Below are 24,837 nucleotides of genomic sequence, written 5' to 3'. Positions count from 1 at the left end.
CTCAGGATCCGATTTAATACATATGCTCAGAGATTTTTATTTTCAATTAGTGTGTCCACTTTTAACTATTTTCCCCTGAACCATCATTATTAATAAACTTAGAACCTGTTTCCAGTGAACTCTGAAATGTTGTGCAGAACAGTAGGTTCTCATTGGGTAAACTGTTATTGTTCTTCACTGAATATTTCTCCTGACGTACTCACCGCGAGGTGAGTTGTTAGGTGAGTTGATAATTTAGACACATGTGCAGCCTCTTGCACTATTGATCTACTTCCACCTGTGGATTTGTCCAAGGTGATACCGCCTACAACTGCTTCACCTTACCTGTCTGCAATATATAAGCCACTTCTTCGTACATATGCTGTATTCATATCATGACTGATGGACTGTTTACATCGACTCCAGGCTGAGGGACTGATTACCTGAATCTCCTTACGATCTTCACTGTTCTTTGTACTGGACTGATGAAGCCCCTGTGGGGCGAAACGTTTCCACAATAAAGATACCCAAGTGTTGCACATGTTTATCAACTTATCGGTTCTCTGAACCATTTATCTACAGCGAGTTGAGTGCCGACGCAACGCTACATGTAGTGTGTGTTGGTAACTTCTCCTCGCTTGTCGTTTATCGCTGGTCAGAGTTGCTGGAGCATTCTCTGGCTGCAGCTTAACTTTCTGTCTCTGTGTTCACTCTTATCTACGAAAGTTGGAAGATGATTGCCAACTTTTCCTCAGCACAAGATTTCTATTTTTAAGAAAAGCAAACAAATTATTATATTCTCTTATAATGTTATGGTATTTTATTTGGTTCTAATTCTTCCTTAACCATCATTTAGTATATATATATATATATATATATATATATATATATATATATATATATATATATATATATATATATATATATATATATATTGTACGTATTTGCTAAAGTTGCTCTGTTTGTATAAGCTACTTAGGTTATCTTAAGGGTGGTTAGGTTAGGTTAGGTTAGGTTAGGTTAGGTTAGGTTAGGTTAGGTTAGGTTAGGTTAGGTTATCTTAAGGGTGGTTAGGTTAGGTTAGGTTAGGTTAGGTTAGGTTAGGTTAGGTTAGGTTAGGTTAGGTTAGGTTAGGTTATCTTAAGGGTGGTTAGGTTATATTAACGTCAGATAATTACTTAAAAATTATAAAATATAACATTACTAATAAATGCAATAATACATATCCATCGTCGCTTCACAGACGTTCTTCAGCTGAGGTAAAATCCAAACGCTTGCTTAGGATTAATTTTCTTTCGTATGGATTATTTTCTTTAAGTGAGCTAGAGTCTGCGTCTTACAAGTCACAGTCACGGTTTTAAGAGCTTCACCACATACATAAGTTTTACAAGTTTCATTACTACATTGATATGCTTCGGACGGATTAGTAATCGATTTAGTTTTAGTTAAAGTTGAGGAATAAGGTAAGTTCATTTATGCCAAAACGAATATTTACAGACACGAATAAATTAACAAAAAATATCCGTAAGTGACAAGTCTCTAAAATATCGAAGTATCCTCTCTCGATATTTTTTCTCTCATTTACCCGTCATTAAATATCTATCCTGATCTAGATTATGGGAGCCTCAGCTGAGTCATTAGCCACTCGGAGGAGCAAAGTTAGGCCATTATCTGACAACCGATAAGCCAGAGATCGCCTCCGACTGTTAGGATTCATCTTAAGGATTAGGGAGAACTTGAGACTGAACATCCATGGCAGGATTTTTGACCTCAGCGCTGCTGATAGTGTCATGTCCTGGCTTACTAAATGATGGTAAAACTTCCGAGTTGTTTTATGAATTACCAACATCACTTGTGTATCAGTGCCGGACCCTCTCGGAAAGTTTTTTTCTTTTTTTTGATGGGCTCGTGAGTGGACGTACCCACATCCTTGCTGGCACTGACTGGATGAAGCCACATCCCTGCTGGTACTGACTGGATGAAGCCACACCCTTGCTGGTACTGACTGGATGAAGCCACATCCCTGTTGGTACTGACTGGATGAAGCCACACCCTTGCTGGTACTGACTGGATGAAGCCACATCCCTGTTGGTACTGACTGGATGAAGCCACACCCTTGCTGGTACTGACTGGATGAAGCCACACCCTTGCTGGTACTGACTGGATGAAGCCACATCCCTGTTGGTACTGACTGGATGAAGCCACATCCCTGTTGGTACTGACTGGATGAACCCACACCCTTGCTGGTCTTGACAGGTTGAAGCCACATCCCTGTTGGTACTGACTGGATGAAGCCACACCCTTGCTGGTAATGACTGGATGAAGCCACACCCTTGCTGGTACTGACTGGATGAAGCCACACCCTTGCTGGTACTGACTGGATGAAGCCACATCCCTGTTGGTACTGACTGGATGAAGCCACATCCCTGTTGGTACTGACTGGATGAACCCACACCCTTGCTGGTCTTGACAGGTTGAAGCCACATCCCTGTTGGTACTGACTGGATGAAGCCACACCCTTGCTGGTAATGACTGGATGAAGCCACACCCTTGCTGGTACTGACTGGATGAAGCCACACCCTTGCTGGTACTGACTGGATGAAGCCACATCCCTGTTGGTACTGACTGGATGAAGCCACACCCTTGCTGGTCTTCACAGGCTGAAGCCACATCCCTGCTGGTCTTCACAGGTTCAAGCCACATCCCTGCTGGTCTTCACAGGTTGAAGCCACTTCCCTGCTACTCCTTGCCCACTGCAGTCAACTCGCCTGAAAACTTTCTCCTTTGGCATAAAAGATCGTTGGCTTCTGACGTTATTAAACACTCATACTTACTGTGTTATGGTGTTACTGTCACGCTCCCGTTACTGACAACAGTGACGTTAATTTTTTTTGTGTTAATGAACACAGCGATATCACTCCCTTGTGTGACTGGAGACAGTGATGTCACTCTCTTGTGTTACTGAAAACAGTGATGTCAATCTCTTGTCAAAAGATACTCCTTGTCTCTGCTAGGATGGGCCTGGCGTAAGTTGTGTACAAAATCCTAAAAGGTTTTTGGTTAAGGTTCCTGAAGGCTACAGCTTACATAAGTTATGCGGTTTATGTGGCTTTAGCGGTGATACCTGTATTTATAACCTCCCTGTCTGTATTCCGTATTCGAGCTTCCTCACCCTTCAACAAATTCCTCGACGCTACATTTATTTAGATTGAATTCCAGCAGCCACTTACTTGCCCACCCATCCTTGTAACATATCTAAATCTTACTGGAAATCCTCGCTGTCCTATCTTGTTCTTAATATTTTACATTATCTACAAAACGACGAATAGGATTCGATCCCATCCGGCAAGTCATTTACTGATGTAATAAAAAGTAACGGCTCAAATGCTGATCCTTAAGGGACATGTGAAGGCTTACTCAGCCCTGTAACAACTTCAGACAGTATTACCAAGGCTGGCTCCTCCTCAGGAAAATTAATGAATAGAAAAAGAAATAATTCACAAAGATAAACACTTTATTATTTATTAAAGCAAACATAAAACAGGGAAACATGAAAGGTATATCCTATTGGAAAGAAAAATGAAAAATGAAATGAAAAAAAATGACATTTGAACTCAACGCTAATATATATATATATATATATATATATATATATATATATATATATATATATATATATATATATATATATATATATATATATATATTGATAATGGGGTGTCTGGTGGAGGTTGACACCGTCTTGTAGAAATCGTAGCCGTTGCTGATGATGTGGGGGGGGGGGTTGCAGGTGTTGGTGACAACCCAACGGCTCGTTCTTCACCGAGTATAACCGTGAATAATCAGTCCAGATGACAGGAAAGCAGGTTCTTTACCCCTGCAATGATGAGGGGTTACGTCCAGCGATGGCATACATGTACACAGGTAAGTAGATACAACATGGGACGTCTCAGGACTTCAGTCTGTCTCCATCAATTCTTCTCGTTGGTTGGCAGGTGACCCAATCTGTCATTCCAAGTTGTAAAGAGAGACAGGTTACCCACTGCTTAACAAATCACTCTCCATGATAAGTACAATACCTAAAAGATGTGGTAATTATTAAAACCTTTAAGAGATGTCAAGGCTGAAAGGACTAAGTTTATTATTGGTCAAAAGTGAAGCTTTCAACCAATAAGTCCACTAAAATATGAGCAGGCGTGTACTTACAGTAGTGCTGGGAGCTGTGAGTCGAGTGATTACTGTTTGACCGGAGCCCCACACGTCACCTTTCGGGGGGGGGGAGAAAAGGGGGGGATAGCGGGAGCTAGACTTACCCTACCTTAACAAGCAGCCGGCAATCAAACTATCACTTTCGGGGTGGGGGAAAAAGGGGGAGGATAGCGGGAGCTAGACTTCCCTTACCTTAACAAGTAGCCGGCAATCAAACTATTGTTACCATGTACTTGCTCGATACTCCTATCTGTTGAACTTTTCCCTCACAGGACACCAATTTTAACTTGAATCCAACTGAACACTTCCCTCGTGCTGTCACGCCTTGTCTTCTGTATTTCAGTTACTAAAGAACAAAAAAGGCACAATACCGTGACTGGAACAATACACAAATAATCAGCACATAGAGAGAAGCTTACGACGACGTCTCAGTCCTACTTGGACTATTTACAAAGTCACATTAACACAACAGAGGGAGCCAGTATCCCTCTCTCTGTGTGATTTTGTAAATAGTCCAAATCAGACTGAATCGTCGTAAGATTCTCTCTCCAACGTGCGGGTTATTTGTGTATTTCAGATACTCGTTGATCCATTGTATGACGTCTCTTGTTATCCCTTCTCGATGTTAAAGCTTGTGGATCAATTCAGGAATATGTAATCTTCCCATCCTTGTCCTTATTGTTTCATTTCAGCAACTCTGTCCTAGAAGTCCAGCAAGTTGGTTAAACAGGATCTACCATCTCTGGTGGTCAAGTGTTCTTCTCGTGTAATGTTCTCCATTACTTTGGAAAGGATGTAAGACAGTGATATTGGTGCTAGTTTAGTGCCTTCTGCCTGTTCCCTTTAAGCACTAGCAATGCATCAGGTAGCCAAATTTTAACTATTCAGGAGCTGTCTAGTATTTAGTGGCTTGTTGAAGTGTTTTTGTGTGTGTGTGTGTGTGTGTGTGTGTGTGTGTGCGTGTGTGTGTACTCACCTATTTGTACTCACCTATTTGTGGTTGCAGGGGTCGAGTCATAGCTCCTGGCCCCGCCTCTTTGCTGATTGCTACTAGGTCCTCTCTCTCCCTCTCTTTATCATACCTCGCCTTAAAACTATGTATGGTTCCAGCCTCCACTACGTCACTTTCTAGGCTCTTCCACGGCCTGAATACTCTATGACTGAAGAAATACTTCCTAACATCCCTTTGATTCATCTGAGTCTTCAACTTCCAATTGTGACCTCTTGTGTCTGTGTCCCGTCTCTGGAACATCCCGTCTTTGTCCACCTTGTCTATTCCGCGCAGTGTGAGTGTGTGTGTGTGTGTGTGTGTGTGTGTGTGTGTGTGTGTGTGTGTGTGTGTGTGTGTGTGTGTGTGTGTGTGTTACTAACGTGTCTGTGTGTGTGTTTGCAGAGGTACTGCCGGCCAGATGCAGCGTCAACAACCGCACCTTCGATGACGGTGAATCCTTCAATCTCGACTGTCGCACCCAGTGTACCTGTCAGGTGAGTCCTCCCTTGTACCCTTGTACTCGTCGGATGAGTCCTCCCTTGTACTTGTCAGATGGGTCCTCTCTTGTATCTCTCAGGTTAGTCTCTTTTGTACCTGTCAGGCGAGTCCTCCTTGATATGTTCATTATATATATATATATATATATATATATATATATATATATATATATATATATATATATATATATATATATATATATATATATATATATATATATATATGTAAATGCTTCACATTTAGAAGCATTTACACCTTACTCGACCACTGGTACAATATAGTGACATTTACCGTGATCAATGGAGGGTAAATCTGCATGCTGATTCTGCATGACCTTGAACCACCTGTGTACTTCTCCGTATGCTGATCATTCATACTACATGGCACCTCCAACACTAAGCATAGTGCACAGTGTCTTAAACTGCAGTATTACTGTGGGTCATCCAGGGTTAATCACTCTTCGGTTAATACAAAAATCCCAGTAAAGTCTTCAGTGGAATATTATGTCTTTATGAGTTCCACACTCATTTATAATACTCCAAATCCACGTATTTTGTGCTAACAACAAGTAAACTTCATGACCCAGTGTTCTCTCCCTCATAGTTCACTACACACTCCCCCGACCACTACAGTCTACCCCGTAGTTCACTACACACTCCCCCGACCACTACAGTCTACCCCGTAGTTCACTACACACTCCCCCGACCACTACAGTCTACCCCGTAGTTCACTACACACTCCCCCGACCACTACAGTCTACCCCGTAGTTCACTACACACTCCCCCGACCACTACACTCTACCCCGTAGTTCACTACACTCTCCCCCGACCACTACAGTCTACGCCGTAGTTCACTACACACTCCCCCGACCACTACAGTCTACCCCGTAGTTCACTACACACTCCCCCGACCACTACAGTCTACCCCGTAGTTCACTACACACTCCCCCGACCACTACACTCTACTCCGTAGTTCACTACACTCTCCCCCGACCACTACAGTCTACCCCGTAGTTCACTACACACTCCCTCGACCACTACAGTCTACTCCGTAGTTCACTACACACTCCCCCGACCACTACAGTCTACCCCGTAGTTCACTACACACTCCCCCGACCACTACAGCCTACCCCGTAGTTCACTACACACTCCCCCGACCACTACAGTCTACCCCGTAGTTCACTACACACTCCCCCGACCACTACAGTCTACCCCGTAGTTCACTACACACTCCCCCGACCACTACAGTCTACCCCGTAGTTCAGTGTTCTGTTCCCAGCGAGTATAAATTTCTTTCCTATTCGCCTGGGACCCTGTTTCTCTCCTCTAAATCTTTATATGCTGCACCAAAATTCCATTTAGTGTTTTCTGTCTTCACGTATTGACCATTGACCTTATTTAATGCTCTGGGTCATCCACTATTTCAGTTACACCATGAACATTTAATTCTGGCTATTGATCTATATTCTATAACTTCACAAGCATACCTTACGTAACCTCTGTGGTCTTGCATATGTCCCCATTACCTCCTTATGTTGCTCTGTGACCTCATATATGTTGCTCTGTGACCTCACATATTGCTCTTTGACCTCGTACATTTCTTTGGGATGTCCTATATTGGTTTTTAAAATCGTTTATTGACCTGTGACATATATTGCTCTGAGACTTCATATTTTTGACAGCATATATTTGCTCTGTGACTTAATTTGCAACATTGTGACCCTTGTGATGAATGGTTTGAAAAACCGACAATTTGAAGATTGAGACACTTATGCAACATATGGGAATCTTTACTCAGGAAACGTTTCGCCACACAGTGGCTTCATCAGTCCAATACAAAGTAGAAAGGCGAAAGATTCCTATATGTTGCATAAGTGTCTCAATCTTCAACTTGTCGGTTTTTCAAACCATTCATCACAACTGTCAGACACTGCAGCATCATGGGATCTTGTTACAAAGAATTCTTCAACACTTGTCCAACCTTTGGACGAAGACCTACTTCGACTAGTGGATGATACCACTATGACCCCACCTCCTCCTGCTTCGCCTCACCTCACTGCAGTATATAAGCCACGTCTACGGCCCTATGCTGTACATTCTACAAGATTGATGGACTGAACACATCGACTCCAGGCTGAGGGACTGATTACCTCAAACTCCTCCTCTCCTTTCGCCTTTCTACTTTGTATTGGACTGATGAAGCCACTGTGTGGCGAAACGTTTCCTGAATAAAGATTCCCATATGTTGCATAAGTGTCTCAATCTTCAACATTGTGACCCCAATTATTCCGTGACATAGTATATTATCCTGTGACCTCATATATTGCTTCGTGACCTCATATACTGTCCTGTGATCTGATATATTGCTCCATACCTATAACTTGTGATCTTATAAAATTCCCTGTGACTTTTTATGACCCGGTGGCTCTCGTCTACAGAATGGAACGTACGCCTGCGTGTCGCTGTGCCCCAGTGAAAGCATCCTGCCCAGTGCCCAGTGCCACCACCCACACCTGGTAACAGTGCCAGGCCAATGCTGCAGGGAGTGGATGTGTGATACAGACCCAGGTCAGTGCCACCATGCAAGAACTACTAGTGCCAGTGACGCTTCTAGCCAACCTTCATAGAAATAGTAGTGCCATTTACATTTCTGGTCAACCTGGACAGAACTAGGAGTGCCAGTGACAGTTCTAGTCATCCTGGACAGAACTAGTGGTGCCATTAACTCTTCTAGATCTCAAGACTTGAACTAAGAGCATCTGTCTGGAAGTGACGCTGCTGGTTCTTAAGGTCAAAACTATGACTGCTAGTGACACTGCTAGTTCTTATGCTGAAAATCAGGAGTGTCAATAGTAATTTTGCTCTTCCTGAGGAATTCAGGTAATTATCACAGGTCTGTTCTAGTCAGTTCCAGGTCGTCGGTTATTATGACAGAGAGTTCTTAGCTTGTATATAAAGGTAGGAACCTTCAACCTAACCGTGTAAAACCCTTGTGTAAAGAGAGAGACGGAGAGAGAAAGAGAGAGAGACCTGTTGTCACATACTGACCTTCATATACCGCATGATCGTGCAGTATATAAAGGTCAATATGTGACAACAGGTGAAATATATTTGATAACAAATGAGAGCTCATAATGCACAAAGGCTTATTCTGTAGACGCTCAGGAAGATCTGTAAACATAACCAGTTGAGCTCAGCAGAGGTGTGGAGCACCACTGCACCACCACCACTGCCTAGCACCAAGGGAATCAAGCAGCTGAGCTCAGCAGAGGGGTGGAGCGCCACTGCACCACCACCACCTAACACCAGGGGAATCAAGCAGCTGAGCTCAGCAGCTGAGAGCGCCAACTCCCGACAGCTGCCTCGTACTAATTCTTATATTGAGGACTTGATAGAGGCGAAGTTGGGCCACAAAGCATCTCTGGAGAGGCACTTTTGTAAGGAACTCTTAGTGGAAGTTTGGCAACCCCTTCCCCCTTTCCCCTGTCCCCCCTCCTCTCTCTTCCCCCTTTCCTCTCTTCCTCCCCTTCTCCTTATCCTCCCACCCTGGGCACGCGTGAGCTGGTGTGTCTGCCTTGGCATGCTGATGGCTTGCTCCTACGAGATCCTCTGGAAATGCCCTACTGGTTAGGGGGGAACAAAACAGGGAACAAAACCTTCTCCTTCCCGCCTGTCCAGTGGGTAAACCTCCACTGGGAAAACCCTGTGAAGAAATACCCCCTTAACTAGCACGCAAACTTAAGGATCCCCACTGGGAATACCCCAACTTGAGGGAAACCCCATAGGGAACACCCATTTAAGATAGCCCATTAGGAATACACCACTGGAGAAGCCCCAGGGGTTGAAACCCTCACTGGGCCCACTCACAGGGAGAGGTCCAGTTGAACCATCGCGAATGAGAGTGTAAAACAGAGCCCTGGATAGGGTTCTCACAATAGTTTGGAAATTTGAACCGAGATCTTCGTGTAAGTAAACAGCGTGACGCCCATGATTTTTGTAGGTAAGATACACTTGGCAGAACTGTTTTTAAATGGGGACTGAGTTTCCATCCGTTAATATCTTTATCAAGTAGTAACAACTGTAACAGACTGCAACGTTGTTTTCAAAATGCCTATTTCGCAAGATGTAGGATCGCCATGTTACTGAAACACTTCGAAAGAAAAAAATAAGCACTACGACAACGATAACGGAACCAAGCAGATTGTTTATTGTGTATTTCACGTTGAGAACAAAAATTACATATATGTATAGATAGATAGTATTGACATACAAATGTAGCAATAAAATCAATAAGAGATGGAGCGTGACAGATCTCTTGAAGCAGCAAGATAATGACGGGGAAGAATACTCCTTGAGCTAACAAGGAGTTGTTTGAAGAGGGGTGTGAGGAACACTAAGGAGAAGAGAGAGAGAGAGAGAAACGCTAAACTCATAAGGAATATATAGTGCTTGGGAAATATGAGGTAATTTTTAGATTGATGCGGAGGGCAGAATAGCCCCAATTCTTTACATGAAGAACCTTCAAGAGTGTCAGGGCACTGCCCGTGAAGGAAGCTTAATGATGAACAGTTTAGTCTCAGGAGGCGGTGGAGGTGAAGGTAGTGGTAGTGGTAGTGATAGTGGTAGTGGTAGTGGTAGTAGTAGTGGTAGTGTTATTGGCTGTGGTGGCGACTGTTCCTGTTTGTAATGTTGTGTTTTATAGTCGGGCACTAGTGGTGTTTGTGATGGTGGTGGTTGTTGCTAGTAGTAGGAATGTTTGCGGGGGGGGGGGGAGTTGCGGGGGGGTGGTGGTTGTTGCTGGTGGTGGTGGTTGCTGCTGCTGGTGGTTGTTGCTAGTAATGGGAATGTTTGTGGGGGGGGGGAGTTGGGTGGTGGTGGCTGTTGTTGCTGGTGGTGGTTGTTGTTGTTGGTGGTGGTGGTTGTTGTTGGTGGTGGTGGTTGTTGTTGGTGGTGGTGTTGCTTGTGGTAGGAGAAGTGTTGGCGGTGATGACTATCACGTTGATGTTGTTGGTTTGGTTATATTGTTAATTGTAAAATTGTTATTGGTGGGGAAGCTTCAGTAATGACGTTGTTGGTGTAGGAGAGGTGGTGGTGGTGGTGGTGGCGGTAGTAGTAGTGGTGCTAGTGGAGGTGGTGGAGCGCCAAGCACTAACACACACACACACACACACACACCAGCTGCACCGCGCCTATAACTTCCTCCCGACCAATGGACACAAAATTTATGGCTGGCGATATCAACAGAGCAATAAAACATCGCCATCCTCGTTTGTTACATTTTTCCAGGACTGATGGCACACTGTATTCACCAAAGGTGGCGTTAATGGCTCCACTGATGTGACAGATGGGGCTCAGGTGGTTGTTTCCACTCATGTGACATATGTTACCAAGATGGTTGTGGCCCCTCTGATGCAAAAGGCGGTACGCAAGCTGGTTATGGTGTGATCTGAAGGATGGCAGGCAGGTGGTTACGGTACTGATGTGATAGTACGCAGGTGGTTACGGTGCCGAGAACAAAAAAGGAGAGGAAAGGAACATATTAAATTACGCGAGAGACAACTAAGAAAGGATGATAGACTTTCTGCATGCAGAACATTAAAAATATTGGTAATGGAGGAAGAAAGAGAAGTTAAGAAAATTACGGCGATCCCAGAAAAAAAGTGCTAGGAGGTGGATTATTATTATTATTATTATTATTATTATTATTATTATTATTATTATTAATATATTTAAGGGGAAGCACAAAGCCCTCAGGGATCATGCAGTGCCTGTGGAATGGGATGAAATCAGGGTTGAAATCAGCTAGCATATACTGTGACCTACAGTCACACAAAACACTCAGGACACAGCAAGTAGAGGTGGCAGCTCGTAGAGTTCCTGAAGGTGGAAGAAATGACCATCACTGAAAGTAGAAGAGGCAGTTCGCAGAGTCAGTCGTTTATCCAAAAATGTGGAAAGGTAAAGACGAAGGAGACGCACTACAGCTTGCATAAACTACAGAAAGAAAAAACTAACTGTTAGGAGGCAGGAGAAAATAGAGGCAGAAGATGTAGAAAGGAATATTTACCTATGAGAATGAGAGGAGAAGCGGCTGCAGCAATTTGAGAATTATAAGTCTACAAACGCTAAATCAAAATGAAAATGGCAAATCCACGTCAAATAAAAAGGAGGAGAGATTATGTGTTACGGCAAAGAAACATTTAAGAAAACGATTTTTTTTTATATATATTAAAATCCAGGTTTTATTCCCTGGACCTCAGCAATGAGAGTCGCTTCTCTCACCGCTGGGCAAGGGCGACAGTTATAAGACAGTTATAAGAAAACGGAATAGAAGATGAGAACCAATTAAGAATAACTAGCCAAAATGTCTTCATAAGCTTCTCTCTCCTATGTGCGGGTTATTTGTCTATTCAGGTATTCCGTTCAAGGTTCATCAGCTACGTTGGCTTCAAAGTTTTTTTTTTTTTTACAGGTAAAAATGGTTATAACAGACCATAATTTTTAAAGGGGTGGACCGGTAAGCCAGCGGATGGCCTCGGTCAGATGACCAAAAGCTCCAACGACGGGTCATCATCTGACTAAGACCCGCGTCAGGAAACACTTGTCCTGTTTCCTGATGAACCTTACCTAACCTAACCTTCAAAGGTTTCGTTCCAGAAAACATAGCTGGAGTAACTATCACTTGGGTATTGCCCCTTTCACCACCCAGTGAAAGGGGACACATGGTTCTAGCCGCATGGGAACACTACTAATTTCCTGCTGTCCGTCAGTATCCGATAAGCCGAAAGGGAGTCTGTCAGCCGGCTCTAATGCAGGAAGTGATCAGCTTAACCTCCAGAGCATGAGACGTTTCCAGTATATATGTCCTCGTTCTTGGTCGGACACTTTATGGTATTTTGTCAAATATTTTTTCATATATATAAGGAGACCCAATCCATTGAAGCCCAGCCCAACTCCATCTAAAGTATCCTAAATAGGTTGGTTAGCTAGTTGGTATGTTAGGTTTAAAGCCTACTGACTGCACGAAGTTTGGAAAAAAATAGAGCCACTAGGTTATAAATTGTCATAGCATGGAAAACTTACAGAAAGAGGAGGACAGCAGGATAAAAAAAAAACAGAAATACTAGTAAGGTTGCATTTCACATTTATTGTAGAGTTGGTCCAGAAGAAACCTGAGTGAGAGGTCATTCATAATAAAACCTTACTCTCCACCAATCGCTTGCCTCTCACACGTTTGGGTAATACCTGTCATCCTACATGTATACCCTTGGTTAAGAATATTTTAGGCTCTAAGAAATAGATGATTAAACTCTAGGTGTGTATGTACTGATATATACACCTATTATATATCCATTACTGTTATCGATGCAAATACATAAACAAAAATATACCCCTCAAAATACAGCATATTTTTTGTTATATTAGGAGGGCACGAACAAGCGTTACTGTGACTCCATTCTAATGCTGCATCAAAGCAGCATGGGTCATCCAGCACAAGAGTGGATGGAAGCTCGATCCTCCGTCGGCTCTTCGTGGCTCTGGTTCTAATCAGTTCAGGTTGACGGAAAAGGCCGTCACTGTGACGGTATACCAATTAGAAAGAGTCGTTCCCGTTGCTATTTGTACCCGGCTCCATTAAGCTGGTGGTGTGGTGGATCATTAGGGAAACACAGTCATCTCTCCTATACTGCTGTCATGTCGAGAAACAACGAATAATTTGATATGCGTTACGAGAGAGAGAGAGAGAGAGAGAGAGAGAGAGAGAGAGAGAGAGAGAGAGAGAGAGAGAGAGAGAGAGAGAGAGAGAGAGAGAGAGAGAGAGAGAGAGAGAGATTTTAAAGGCATACAGGATTCTGTGTTCTACAGTGTTATTGACGTATGTTTAAGTATGCATTGACGTATGTGTTGACACACATGTACACATATGTATATTGTAGCCTCTGAGTCTCAAATATCGCATCAGCACCTAAAACGAAAAATGGCTAATGAACACTGGGTAACGAGGAGTGACTAACGAGCCATGGGTAACGGGTATCTCACCATCAGGTAAGACTGTGGGTCCCCAAGAGTAACTATCATCTCTCCCCCAGGTAAGGCTGTTGGACCTCCGGAGTGTGAGCGAGGGTCGGGAAAGTGGTCCAGGTGTTCACTACAGACTTGTGGCGCTGGTGTGTCTGTGCGTTGGTCCACTGACAACGCCCGCTGTCAGCTGGTCAACCAGACTCGTCTGTGTCAGCTGCGGCCGTGTCAGTACCCTCTTCAGCAGCAGCTGACGTCGCCACACCTCCAACCTGGAGCTCAACACCCAACCAGGAAACATCACATCAGGGTCAGTGATTATATATATATATATATATATATATATATATATATATATATATATATATATATATATATATATATATATATATATCTTTCTTTCTTTCAACACACCGGCCGTATCCCACCGAGGCGGGGTGGCCCAAAAGGAAAAACGAAAGTTTCTCCTTTTACATTTAGTAATATATACAGGAGAAGGGGTTACTAGCTCCTTGCTCCCGGCATTTTAGTCGCCTCTTGCAACACGCATGGCTTACGGAGGAAGAATTCTGTTCCACTTCCCCATGGAGGTAAGAGGAAATAAACAAGAACAAGAACTAGAAAGAAAATAGAAGAAAACCCAAAGAGGTGTGTATATATATGCTTGTACATGTATGTGTAGTGTGACCTAAGTGTAAGTAGAAGTAGCAAGACATACCTGAAATCTTGCATGTGAATGAGACAGATAAAAAAAAAAAAGACACCAGCAATCTTACCATCGTGTAAAACAATTACAGGCTTCAGTTTTACACTCACTTGGCAGGACGGTAGTACCTCCCTGGGCGGTTGCTGTCTACAAACCTACTACCTAGAATATATATATATATATGTATATATATATATATTTATATATATATAAAATATATATATATATATATATATATATATATATATATATATATATTTTATTATTTTTTTATTATCACACCGGCCGATTCCCACCAAGGCAGGGTGGCCCGAAAAAGAAAAACTTTCACCATCATTCACTCCATCACTGTCTTGCCAGAAGGGTGCTTTACACTACAGTTTTTAAACTGCAACATTAACACCCCTCCTTCAGAGTGCAGGCACTGTACTTCCCATCTCCAGGACTCAAGTCCGGCCTGCCGGTTTCCCTGAATCCCTTCATAAATGTTACTTTGCTCACACTCCAACAGCACGTCAAGTATTAAAAAACCATTTGTCTCCATTCACTCCTATCAAACACGCTCACGCATGCCTGCTGGAAGTCCAAGCCCCTCGCACACAAAACCTCCTTTACCCCCTCCCTCCAACCCTTCCTAGGCCGACCCCTACCCCGCCTTCCTTCCACTACAGACTGATACACTCTTGAAGTCATTCTGTTTCGCTCCATTCTCTCTACATGTCCGAACCACCTCAACAACCCTTCCTCAGCCCTCTGGACAACAGTTTTGGTAATCCCGCACCTCCTCCTAACTTCCAAACTACGAATTCTCTGCATTATATTCACACCACACATTGCCCTCAGACATGACATCTCCACTGCCTCCAGCCTTCTCCTCGCTGCAACATTCATCACCCACGCTTCACACCCATATAAGAGCGTTGGTAAAACTATACTCTCATACATTCCCCTCTTTGCCTCCAAGGACAAAGTTCTTTGTCTCCACAGACTCCTAAGTGCACCACTCACTCTTTTTCCCTCATCAATTCTATGATTCACCTCATCTTTCATAGACCCATCTGCTGACACGTCCACTCCCAAATATCTGAATACGTTCACCTCCTCCATACTCTCTCCCTCCAATCTGATATTCAATCTTTCATCACCTAATCTTTTTGTTATCCTCATAACCTTACTCTTTCCTGTATTCACCTTTAATTTTCTTCTTTTGCACACCCTACCAAATTCATCCACCAATCTCTGCAACTTCTCTTCAGAATCTCCCAAGAGCACAGTGTCATCAGCAAAGAGCAGCTGTGACAACTCCCACTTTGTGTGTGATTCTTTATCTTTTAACTCCACGCCTCTTGCCAAGACCCTCGCATTTACTTCTCTTACAACCCCATCTATAAATATATTAAACAACCACGGTGACATCACACATCCTTGTCTAAGGCCTACTTTTACTGGGAAAAAATTTCCCTCTTTCCTACATACTCTAACTTGAGCCTCACTATCCTCGTAAAAACTCTTCACTGCTTTCAGTAACCTACCTCCTACACCATACACTTGCAACATCTGCCACATTGCCCCCCTATCCACCCTGTCATACGCCTTTTCCAAATCCATAAATGCCACAAAGACCTCTTTAGCCTTATCTAAATACTGTTCACTTATATGTTTCACTGTAAACACCTGGTCCACACACCCCCTACCTTTCCTAAAAGCCTCCTTGTTCATCTGCTATCCTATTCTCCGTCTTACTCTTAATTCTTTCAATAATAACTCTACCATACACTTTACCAGGTATACTCAACAGACTTATCCCCCTATAATTTTTGCACTCTCTTTTATCCCCTTTGCCTTTATACAAAGGAACTATGCATGCTCTCTGCCAATCCCTAGGTACCTTACCTTCTTCCATACATTTATTAAATAATTGCACCAACCACTCCAAAACTATATCCCCACCTGCTTTTAACATTTCTATCTTTATCCCATCAATCCCGGCTGCCTTACCCCCTTTCATTTTACCTACTGCCTCACGAACTTCCCCCACACTCACAACTGGCTCTTCCTCACTCCTACAAGATGTTATTCCTCCTTGCCCTATACACGAAATCACAGCTTCCCTATCTTCATCAACATTTAACAATTCCTCAAAATATTCCTTCCATCTTCCCAATACCTCTAACTCTCCATTTAATAACTCTCCTCTCCTATTTTTAACTGACAAATCCATTTGTTCTCTAGGCTTTCTTAACTTGTTAATCTCACTCCAAAACTTTTTCTTATTTTCAACAAAATTTGTTGATAACATCTCACCCACTCTCTCATTTGCTCTCTTTTTACATTGCTTCACCACTCTCTTAACTTCTCTCTTTTTCTCCATATACTCTTCCCTCCTTGCATCACTTCTACTTTGTAAAAACTTCTCATATGCTAACTTTTTCTCCCTTACTACTCTCTTTACATCATCATTCCACCAATCGCTCCTCTTCCCTCCTGCACCCACTTTCCTGTAACCACAAACTTCTGCTGAACACTCTAACACTACATTTTTAAACCTACCCCATACCTCTTCGACCCCATTGCCTATGCTCTCATTAGCCCATCTATCCTCCAATAGCTGTTTATATCTTACCCTAACTGCCTCCTCTTTTAGTTTATAAACCTTCACCTCTCTCTTCCCTGATGCTTCTATTCTCCTTGTATCCCATCTACCTTTTACTCTCAGTGTAGCTACAACTAGAAAGTGATCTGATATATCTGTGGCCCCTCTATAAACATGTACATCCTGAAGTCTACTCAACAGTCTTTTATCTACCAATACATAATCCAACAAACTACTGTCATTTCGCCCTACATCATATCGTGTATACTTATTTATCCTCTTTTTCTTAAAATATGTATTACCTATAACTAAACCCCTTTCTATACAAAGTTCAATCAAAGGGCTCCCATTATCATTTACACCTGGCACCCCAAACTTACCTACCACACCCTCTCTAAAAGTTTCTCCTACTTTAGCATTCAAGTCCCCTACCACAATTACTCTCTCACTTGGTTCAAAGGCTCCTATACATTCACTTAACATCTCCCAAAATCTCTCTCTCTCCTCTGCATTCCTCTCTTCTCCAGGTGCATACACGCTTATTATGACCCACTTCTCGCATCCAACCTTTACTTTAATCCACATAATTCTTGAATTTACACATTCATATTCTCTTTTCTCCTTCCATAACTGATCATTTAACATTACTGCTACCCCTTCCTTTGCTCTAACTCTCTCAGATACTCCAGATTTAATCCCATTTATTTCCCCCCACTGAAACTCTCCTACCCCCTTCAGCTTTGTTTCGCTTAGGGCCAGGACATCCAACTTCTTTTCATTCATAACATCAGCAATCATCTGTTTCTTGTCATCCGCACTACATCCACGCACATTTAAGCAACCCAGTTTTATAAAGTTTTTCTTCTTCTCTTTTTTAGTAATTGTATACAGGAGAAGGGGTTACTAGCCCATTGCTCCCGGCATTTTAGTCGCCTCATACGACACGCATGGCTTACGGAGGAAAGATTCTTTTCCACTTCCCCATGGACAATAGAAGAAATAAAAAAGAACAAGAGCTATTTAGAAAAAGGAGAAAAACCTAGATGTATGTATATATATATATGCATGTGCGTGTCTGTGAAGTGTGACCAAAGTGTAAGTAGGAGTAGCAAGATATCCCTGTTATCTTAGCGTGTTTATGAGACAGAAAAAGAAGCCAGCAATCCTACCATCATGCAAAACAGTTACAGGTTTTTGTTTCACAGTCATCTGGCAGGACGGTAGTACTTCCCTGGGTGGTTGCTGTCTACCAACCTACTACCTACCTTTATATATATATATATATATATATATATATATATATATAAATATATATATATATATATATATATATAAATATATATATATATATATATATATATATATATATATATATATATATATATATATATATGTATATATATATATATATATATATATATATGTATATACATATATATATATATATATATATATATATATATATATATATATATATATATATATATATATATATATTATATATATATATATGTATATATATATATATGTATATATATATATATGTATATATATATGTATATATATATATATACGTATATATATACGTATATATATATGTATATATATATATGTATATATATGTATATATATATATATAATGTATATATATATATATGTATTATATATATATATATATATATATATATATATATATATATATATATATATGTATATGTATATATATATATATATATATATATATATATGTATATGTATATATATATATATATATATATATATATATATATATATATGTATATGTATATTATATATATATATATATATATATATATATATATATATATATATATATATATCACATTCGTGCGTTTGTCCTTTATTTTCGTCGACGCTCTCACTTGAAGTCAACCTCCTTGACACTTCCATTACAGTGTGGGTGTCGTGCTTGTGTGTTTATGGGGCCTTATGTTTACTCACTATCTGCCTCACAGGCATAGTTCACTTCTCTGCTCTTCACACCACCTTACCTCTTCTTCCTCGCCATCTTATACACATAGTCCATATCATATCCCGGATTTTTAATTGTTAAAACGCTGATATGTGTTCATTAACTGCACACATATATATGAAGAAAAATGATTAAAGTTCAGAGCTTTAGACTATGTAGAACTCTAGTCCGCTACACACACAATTATATATATATATATATATATATATATATATATATATATATATATATATATATATATATATATATATATATATATATATATATATATATAGTTTCATTATTAAATAAAAAATTATCTTGTGCTTTCTAGTACCACCCAGAAGCCTAACGTCTCTGTGTAATATCTAGTAACATCTAGAAGCGTAACTTTCTTTTCTAATGTCACCTAGATAACCCGCCCTACTGTGTACTACCTAGTGTAACCTAGAAACCTAAACCTTCTGTGTACTGTCTAATGTAGCCTAGAAACCTAACCTTGTTGTTTACCATTTAAATGTCCCCTAAAAACCAAACCCTCATGTGTAATATCCATTGTAACCTAAAAATCTATTTCCTCACTGTACTGTCTAACGTCACTTGTAATCTTACTTTTGTGTGTTATCCTCACCATCTAATATATTGTCTATTGTCACGTAGTAACATGACATATTAGTGCCGTTAGTAACTTGATCAGCTGTTATAGTATCTAGTGTTACTAGTAACGACCATCTAGTATAGTGTCTAGTGTTAATAGTAACGACCATCTAGTATAGTGTCTAGTGTTACTAGTAACGACCATCTAGTATAGTGTCTAGTGTTACTAGTAGCGACCATCTAATACAGTGTCTAATGTTACTAGTAGCGACCATCTAGTACAGTGTCTAGTGTTACTAGTAACGACCATCTAGTATAGTGTCTAGTGTTACTAGTAACGACCATCTAGTACAGTGTCTAGTGTTACTAGTAACGACCATCTAATACAGTGTCTAATGTTACTAGTAACGATAGTAAAGTAAAAGGACACAAGTGCTAGTACAGTGTCTAGTGTTACTAGTAAGGACCATCTAGTATAGTGTCTAGTGTTACTAGTAACGACCATCGAGTACAGTGTCTAGTGGTACTAGTAACGACCATCTAGTATAGTGTCTAGTGTTACTAGTAACGACCATCTAGTATAGTGTTACTAGTAACATGACTATCTAATATGGTGTTTAGTGTAACAATTAATGTGATTGTTGCTTTTACTGGCAGCGAGGACACACGTGTAAGGCAACGCAGAGACACGTCAACTGGGTGCGTCTCCGCGCTGGCTGGTGTGTGAGTGAACGTCGCTACCGACCCAAGGTTTGTGGCTCTTGTCCTGACCGCTGCTGCACCGTTCACACCTCCACCACCATCTCCATCGCCTTCCTCTGCCCGCTCCACGCCAACACCAACCTGCTGGCGGCCCCACACGCCGCCCACACCGGCTTGCCACTCCCACGCCCACGCCCAGATGCTCACCCACCCTCCACACGCTCCCCTAGCGTGTATGACATGATGGATGAGGGTCAGCCAGTAGAAGAGGCTGTACTCTCCTACCCACAGCGGTCACAACACCCTTACAAAGTTCAGAATGACGCTGACTTTACCTACGACAACTACCTGACCGATGACACTCGTCAGTACAACGACGACGACCTCGACGACGAACTTTTACTGGAACACGAGAACCTGACTGTGGAAGACGACGCTGAGTTCGACGACATAAAGAGCGACAATTACGAGATCGTTCACTATCAGGTGGAGTGGATATTAAGGTGTAAGTGTAGCCCTACTTGCGACACCCACGACCCTGCCTACGACACCCACCCACCACCCACAACGACCCAACATCCTGCAGAAACTCCCACGTAACCAGGAGGCGATGTGGAAAGTCTACTGCAGACATCGGCACTCATCGCAGAAGAAAAACAGAACCTCGTGCCTCCTGTGGTCAAAAACTCCTTCATATGTATCCCACAAACTAGAGATGATACATAAACGATGTTTCGATCCATTCTGAACCATTATCAAGGCGTGTATTTAATCTCAAAATTTGTGGGATAGTTGTGAATTGTTACAACCACTGTATTGAGACTCGCTCCTAGCAACCTGCGTTCCTCAGGTGAATTGTCCACTGATGAAATCAGAAACTGTGAGCAGTGATCATATATGTATATATGTCATGTGTGTTTGTGATTATGCTTGTGAACCAAATGTTTTTGGTATTTATGTGAGTTTGAATATATCTAAGAAGCACTGTATCATTGGAAAATTATATTTATGATGTAGTGATCAATGTTATATGTATAAATGTCGTGCCGAATACGTAAAATTGGTCAATTAGCAAGAACTCATTTAAAATTAAGTTCTTTCTATAATTTTCTCTTATACGTTTAAAGATATATATTTTTCACTTACGTTAATGTAAAAATTAATAATTTTGCACAAAAAAAAATTAGAAAAACCAACCTAACATTATAACAAGCGTAATTTGATTTAGCGTAATTGAACTAAATATATTTTAGTTAAGTTTACAGTAATTTAATAATAAAGAAGCACAATGAAATATATTTTTTTCGTTAGGTTCAGAATGATTTTTGCAAAATTATTGCATGCGCAAATTTTCGCTTGCCGTATTCGGCAAGAAGTACGTTGCTACTTAAGCCAAAATCGCAAGTTTTACCTATCGGCACGACATAAATATATATAACTGTGTATGAACCGTGTCACCAAGTGCAATTGTCGCTCCGAATATCTTCGAACATGCTACAATGGAAACTTAAAACCGGAGCTCTTCTCTTCTTTGCTGCTGAGTGTGTTGCAGACTGTTAGTGTTCCAAAGACTATCTCAGAGATGGTGTCTCAAGAACTTTGAGAGTCTCAAAGATTTTGAGTATCTCAGAGAATGTGATTGTTCCAGAAGTTGAAATACGTAACTAACCATCAAACTGGATGCGATGCTTGTCTAGTTTCGTCATTGTGCGGGTTAGTTGTGACTTGTTTCCAGCGACGGTATTGTGGGTTTGTTATGAATTGTTCCGGCTAAGATATTGCGGGTTAATTGTGAATTGTTCCATGCACCGTATCCTCATTTTTTTCCTCTCAGAATGAAATACACTGTTGAAATCTGGCAGCATCTCTCCTAAAATTAAAATACCAGTGCTCTCTATTTTATATCTATGTACTGACAATATTATCTCGCTCGTAGAGCTTATCAGTATTTAAATAAAGTCATCTGTACCATAGAAGAGCAACGTCAAGATGATCAAAATAAAAGTACGTTCATGAACTTTGTGTAGAAATGTCCAATCAGTGTGTGAGTAAATAATTAATACTGTTAGAGTGAGGATAATTACTAGCGTGATGACACTCTGCGGCCTGGGTGTGATTATTATTATTACTATTATTATTATTATTATTATTATTATTATTATTATTATTATTATCCTGCGTCCTTTCTGAATGGGAATTTATTTAATTTGTATGTATTATTTAAAGTTTCTTTTTGGGTAGATAACTTCAGTACTCTGAAAACATACAGCGCCTGAGGAATGGATCGATCCGATGGAGGGGCGATTAGCTCCAATTCCTCTAATCAAGAGCCCTTCACCAGCCTCAAAGAATCCCCACTGAAGGGGAAAATAGTGGATGAACCAGTATCAAGGGTCTCCCCGGACACCTTTGAAGAACTCGATGACCTTTGTAGATAAACATCATCATCGTCACTGCCCTGCCTGACATGTTCTAAGGCTTCTTAACGTTGTAGGGACCTTTCTTATAAGTCCCGGTGACCATTCTGACACATCCTGGTCTCTGATTGTACTTCTGACCCTGACCGTTCAGACGCGTCCTGGCCTCTTAGTAATCTTTCTGACAACTCCTGGTGACCATTTCGACACATCCTGGTCTTTCATTGACCTTCCTGTCTAGTTCCGGTGACTATTCCGACGTCTCCTGACCTCCTAGTTCCCTTCTGACAACTCCTGGTGACCATTTCGACACATCCTGGTCTTTCATTGACCTTCCTGTCTAGTTCCGGTGACTATTCCGACGTTTCCTGACCACCTAGTTCCCTTCTGACAAGTCCTGGTGTCCAGTCTGAAAATCTGGATGCTGTGACAGAGGGAAGCTATATAACAGTAGGTATATTAAACCCTCGATAGCAGTTATTATATAAATAACAATTGCGATACAAGATTATGTAAGCATGTCATCTCAACCACATGTACATAGAGCGTATGCTAAGTTATGTTGATCATTGAAGTTATTATTTTTAAGAAAAAATGCTGAGCACATATTGGAGGTAATTATGTATGATAAGAGAGAAGGAAGGATAGCTATATATCTCTTGAATTAACCGAGCCGCCCTTTCTCTATCATCAGGGCAATTTCCTTGAAGGGTAGTTAGGTAAACTGAGCCTGTTATTGAAGCGTTGTTCGTTAAGGTATTCTAGCTCACTGAAGCTGTGTTCAGTTATATATCATAGTTATAAACCTTGTTCTGTTATGTATCCTGAGATACGGAAGTTCATGTTGTTATATACCCTGGTTAACTGAAGCTGTGCTCAGTATGTATCCTGGGATACTGCAGCTGTGTTCATTTATATTTCCTGGTATACTGAAGCTGTGTTCCGTTATGTATCCTGGTATATTAAACATATGTTCAGATATTAATAATTATACTCTTACCGAATTTGATTATACGTCCTGGTATATTCAACCTGTGGGTTGGTTATCTATCCTGGCTTATTAAATCTGCGTTATGTATTTGGTATTTTCATTCAATGTTGAATTATTTATATTGGTATATTAAATGTGTTATATATTCTGGTATATTCAGTCTGCTGGCCGTTATGAATCCTAGCATATTCAACCTATGGTCATTTATGTATTGAGGTATATTCAACATGTATTCAGATGTGTGTCCACATATATTCAACCTGTCGTCAGGTATGTACAAAAACGTGGTATGTATATACCACCTCGGCTTAGTTATGTATCCTGGTATTACTGGTTTAGGAAGTCCGATGAAAACGCAATAATTAGCGTAATTTACATATTTGTAACGTATATTGTGATGGTGGATTCCATTATGAAAAATTACATCAGCGAATGTGTTTGTTATACCAAATTCGCGTACATAATAATTAGTTACATAAACTGTATGATAATATCTGGTGATAACATGTCAATGTAGCCGCTGCTGTATACACTATCACCACCACCATCCAAACCACACCACGACTAACAACTACGATCAACAACAACAACAACAACTCCCTTTTCCCCACCCAACTACCACCACGGATACATTCACCATCACTACCACACTTCTATCTACCTCCACTACCACCAACACCACTACAGTGTTGAATTCAGATCGAGAAACGCAGGATACGAGTGATATCAAAAGAAAGAGAAGCCGGAATTGTCGAAGTGCTGACCGGATGCAGACTGCGTCATCCTCTCTCAATATAGTGATTTACTGGACGCAGACTGCGTCATCCTCTCGTAATATAGCCATTTACTGGACGTACACTGCATCCTCTCCTCTTAAGAAGCTCTCACATTGTCAGAAATTTTGGCTACATTCTTCGCTTTAAATTCTTTGTCCTCTTGACTCAAGACATTGTGGCTATCCATCCCTTCCTTGAATCAAACCTGATTACTTCCTATTCTCCAAGAGCTGTACGGCCCCTTTTCAGTACACATTTTTAATTAAATAAAGTTCAGCTCTAAAATAAGTCATCCTCTCCTATCTCCTCCTTCCCCACATAAAAAGACATATTAAGCTTCGGACCAACTGCAGACATATATGGTCAAAAG

General features: G+C 41.0%; 1 protein-coding gene across 1 annotated transcript in view; it reads left to right on the top strand.

Moving 5' to 3' along the window:
* LOC128696283 (CCN family member 2-like) overlaps positions 1-21,018 on the top strand; it is a 183,299-nt gene extending 162,281 nt beyond the window's left edge. The window contains exons 4-7 of the mRNA XM_053787456.2: positions 5,582-5,673; positions 8,115-8,244; positions 13,767-14,005; positions 20,239-21,018. Coding sequence (XP_053643431.1) covers positions 5,582-5,673; positions 8,115-8,244; positions 13,767-14,005; positions 20,239-20,883 — 1,106 coding nt within the window. The 3' untranslated portion in view covers positions 20,884-21,018. The remainder of the gene's footprint in view (positions 1-5,581; positions 5,674-8,114; positions 8,245-13,766; positions 14,006-20,238) is intronic.
* Positions 21,019-24,837: the final 3,819 nt, after the last annotated feature.

The sequence above is a fragment of the Cherax quadricarinatus genome, chromosome 39 (genome assembly GCF_038502225.1).
Source record: "Cherax quadricarinatus isolate ZL_2023a chromosome 39, ASM3850222v1, whole genome shotgun sequence".
NCBI lineage: Eukaryota > Metazoa > Arthropoda > Malacostraca > Decapoda > Parastacidae > Cherax > Cherax quadricarinatus.
This window is presented reverse-complemented; position numbering and strand designations above follow the sequence as displayed.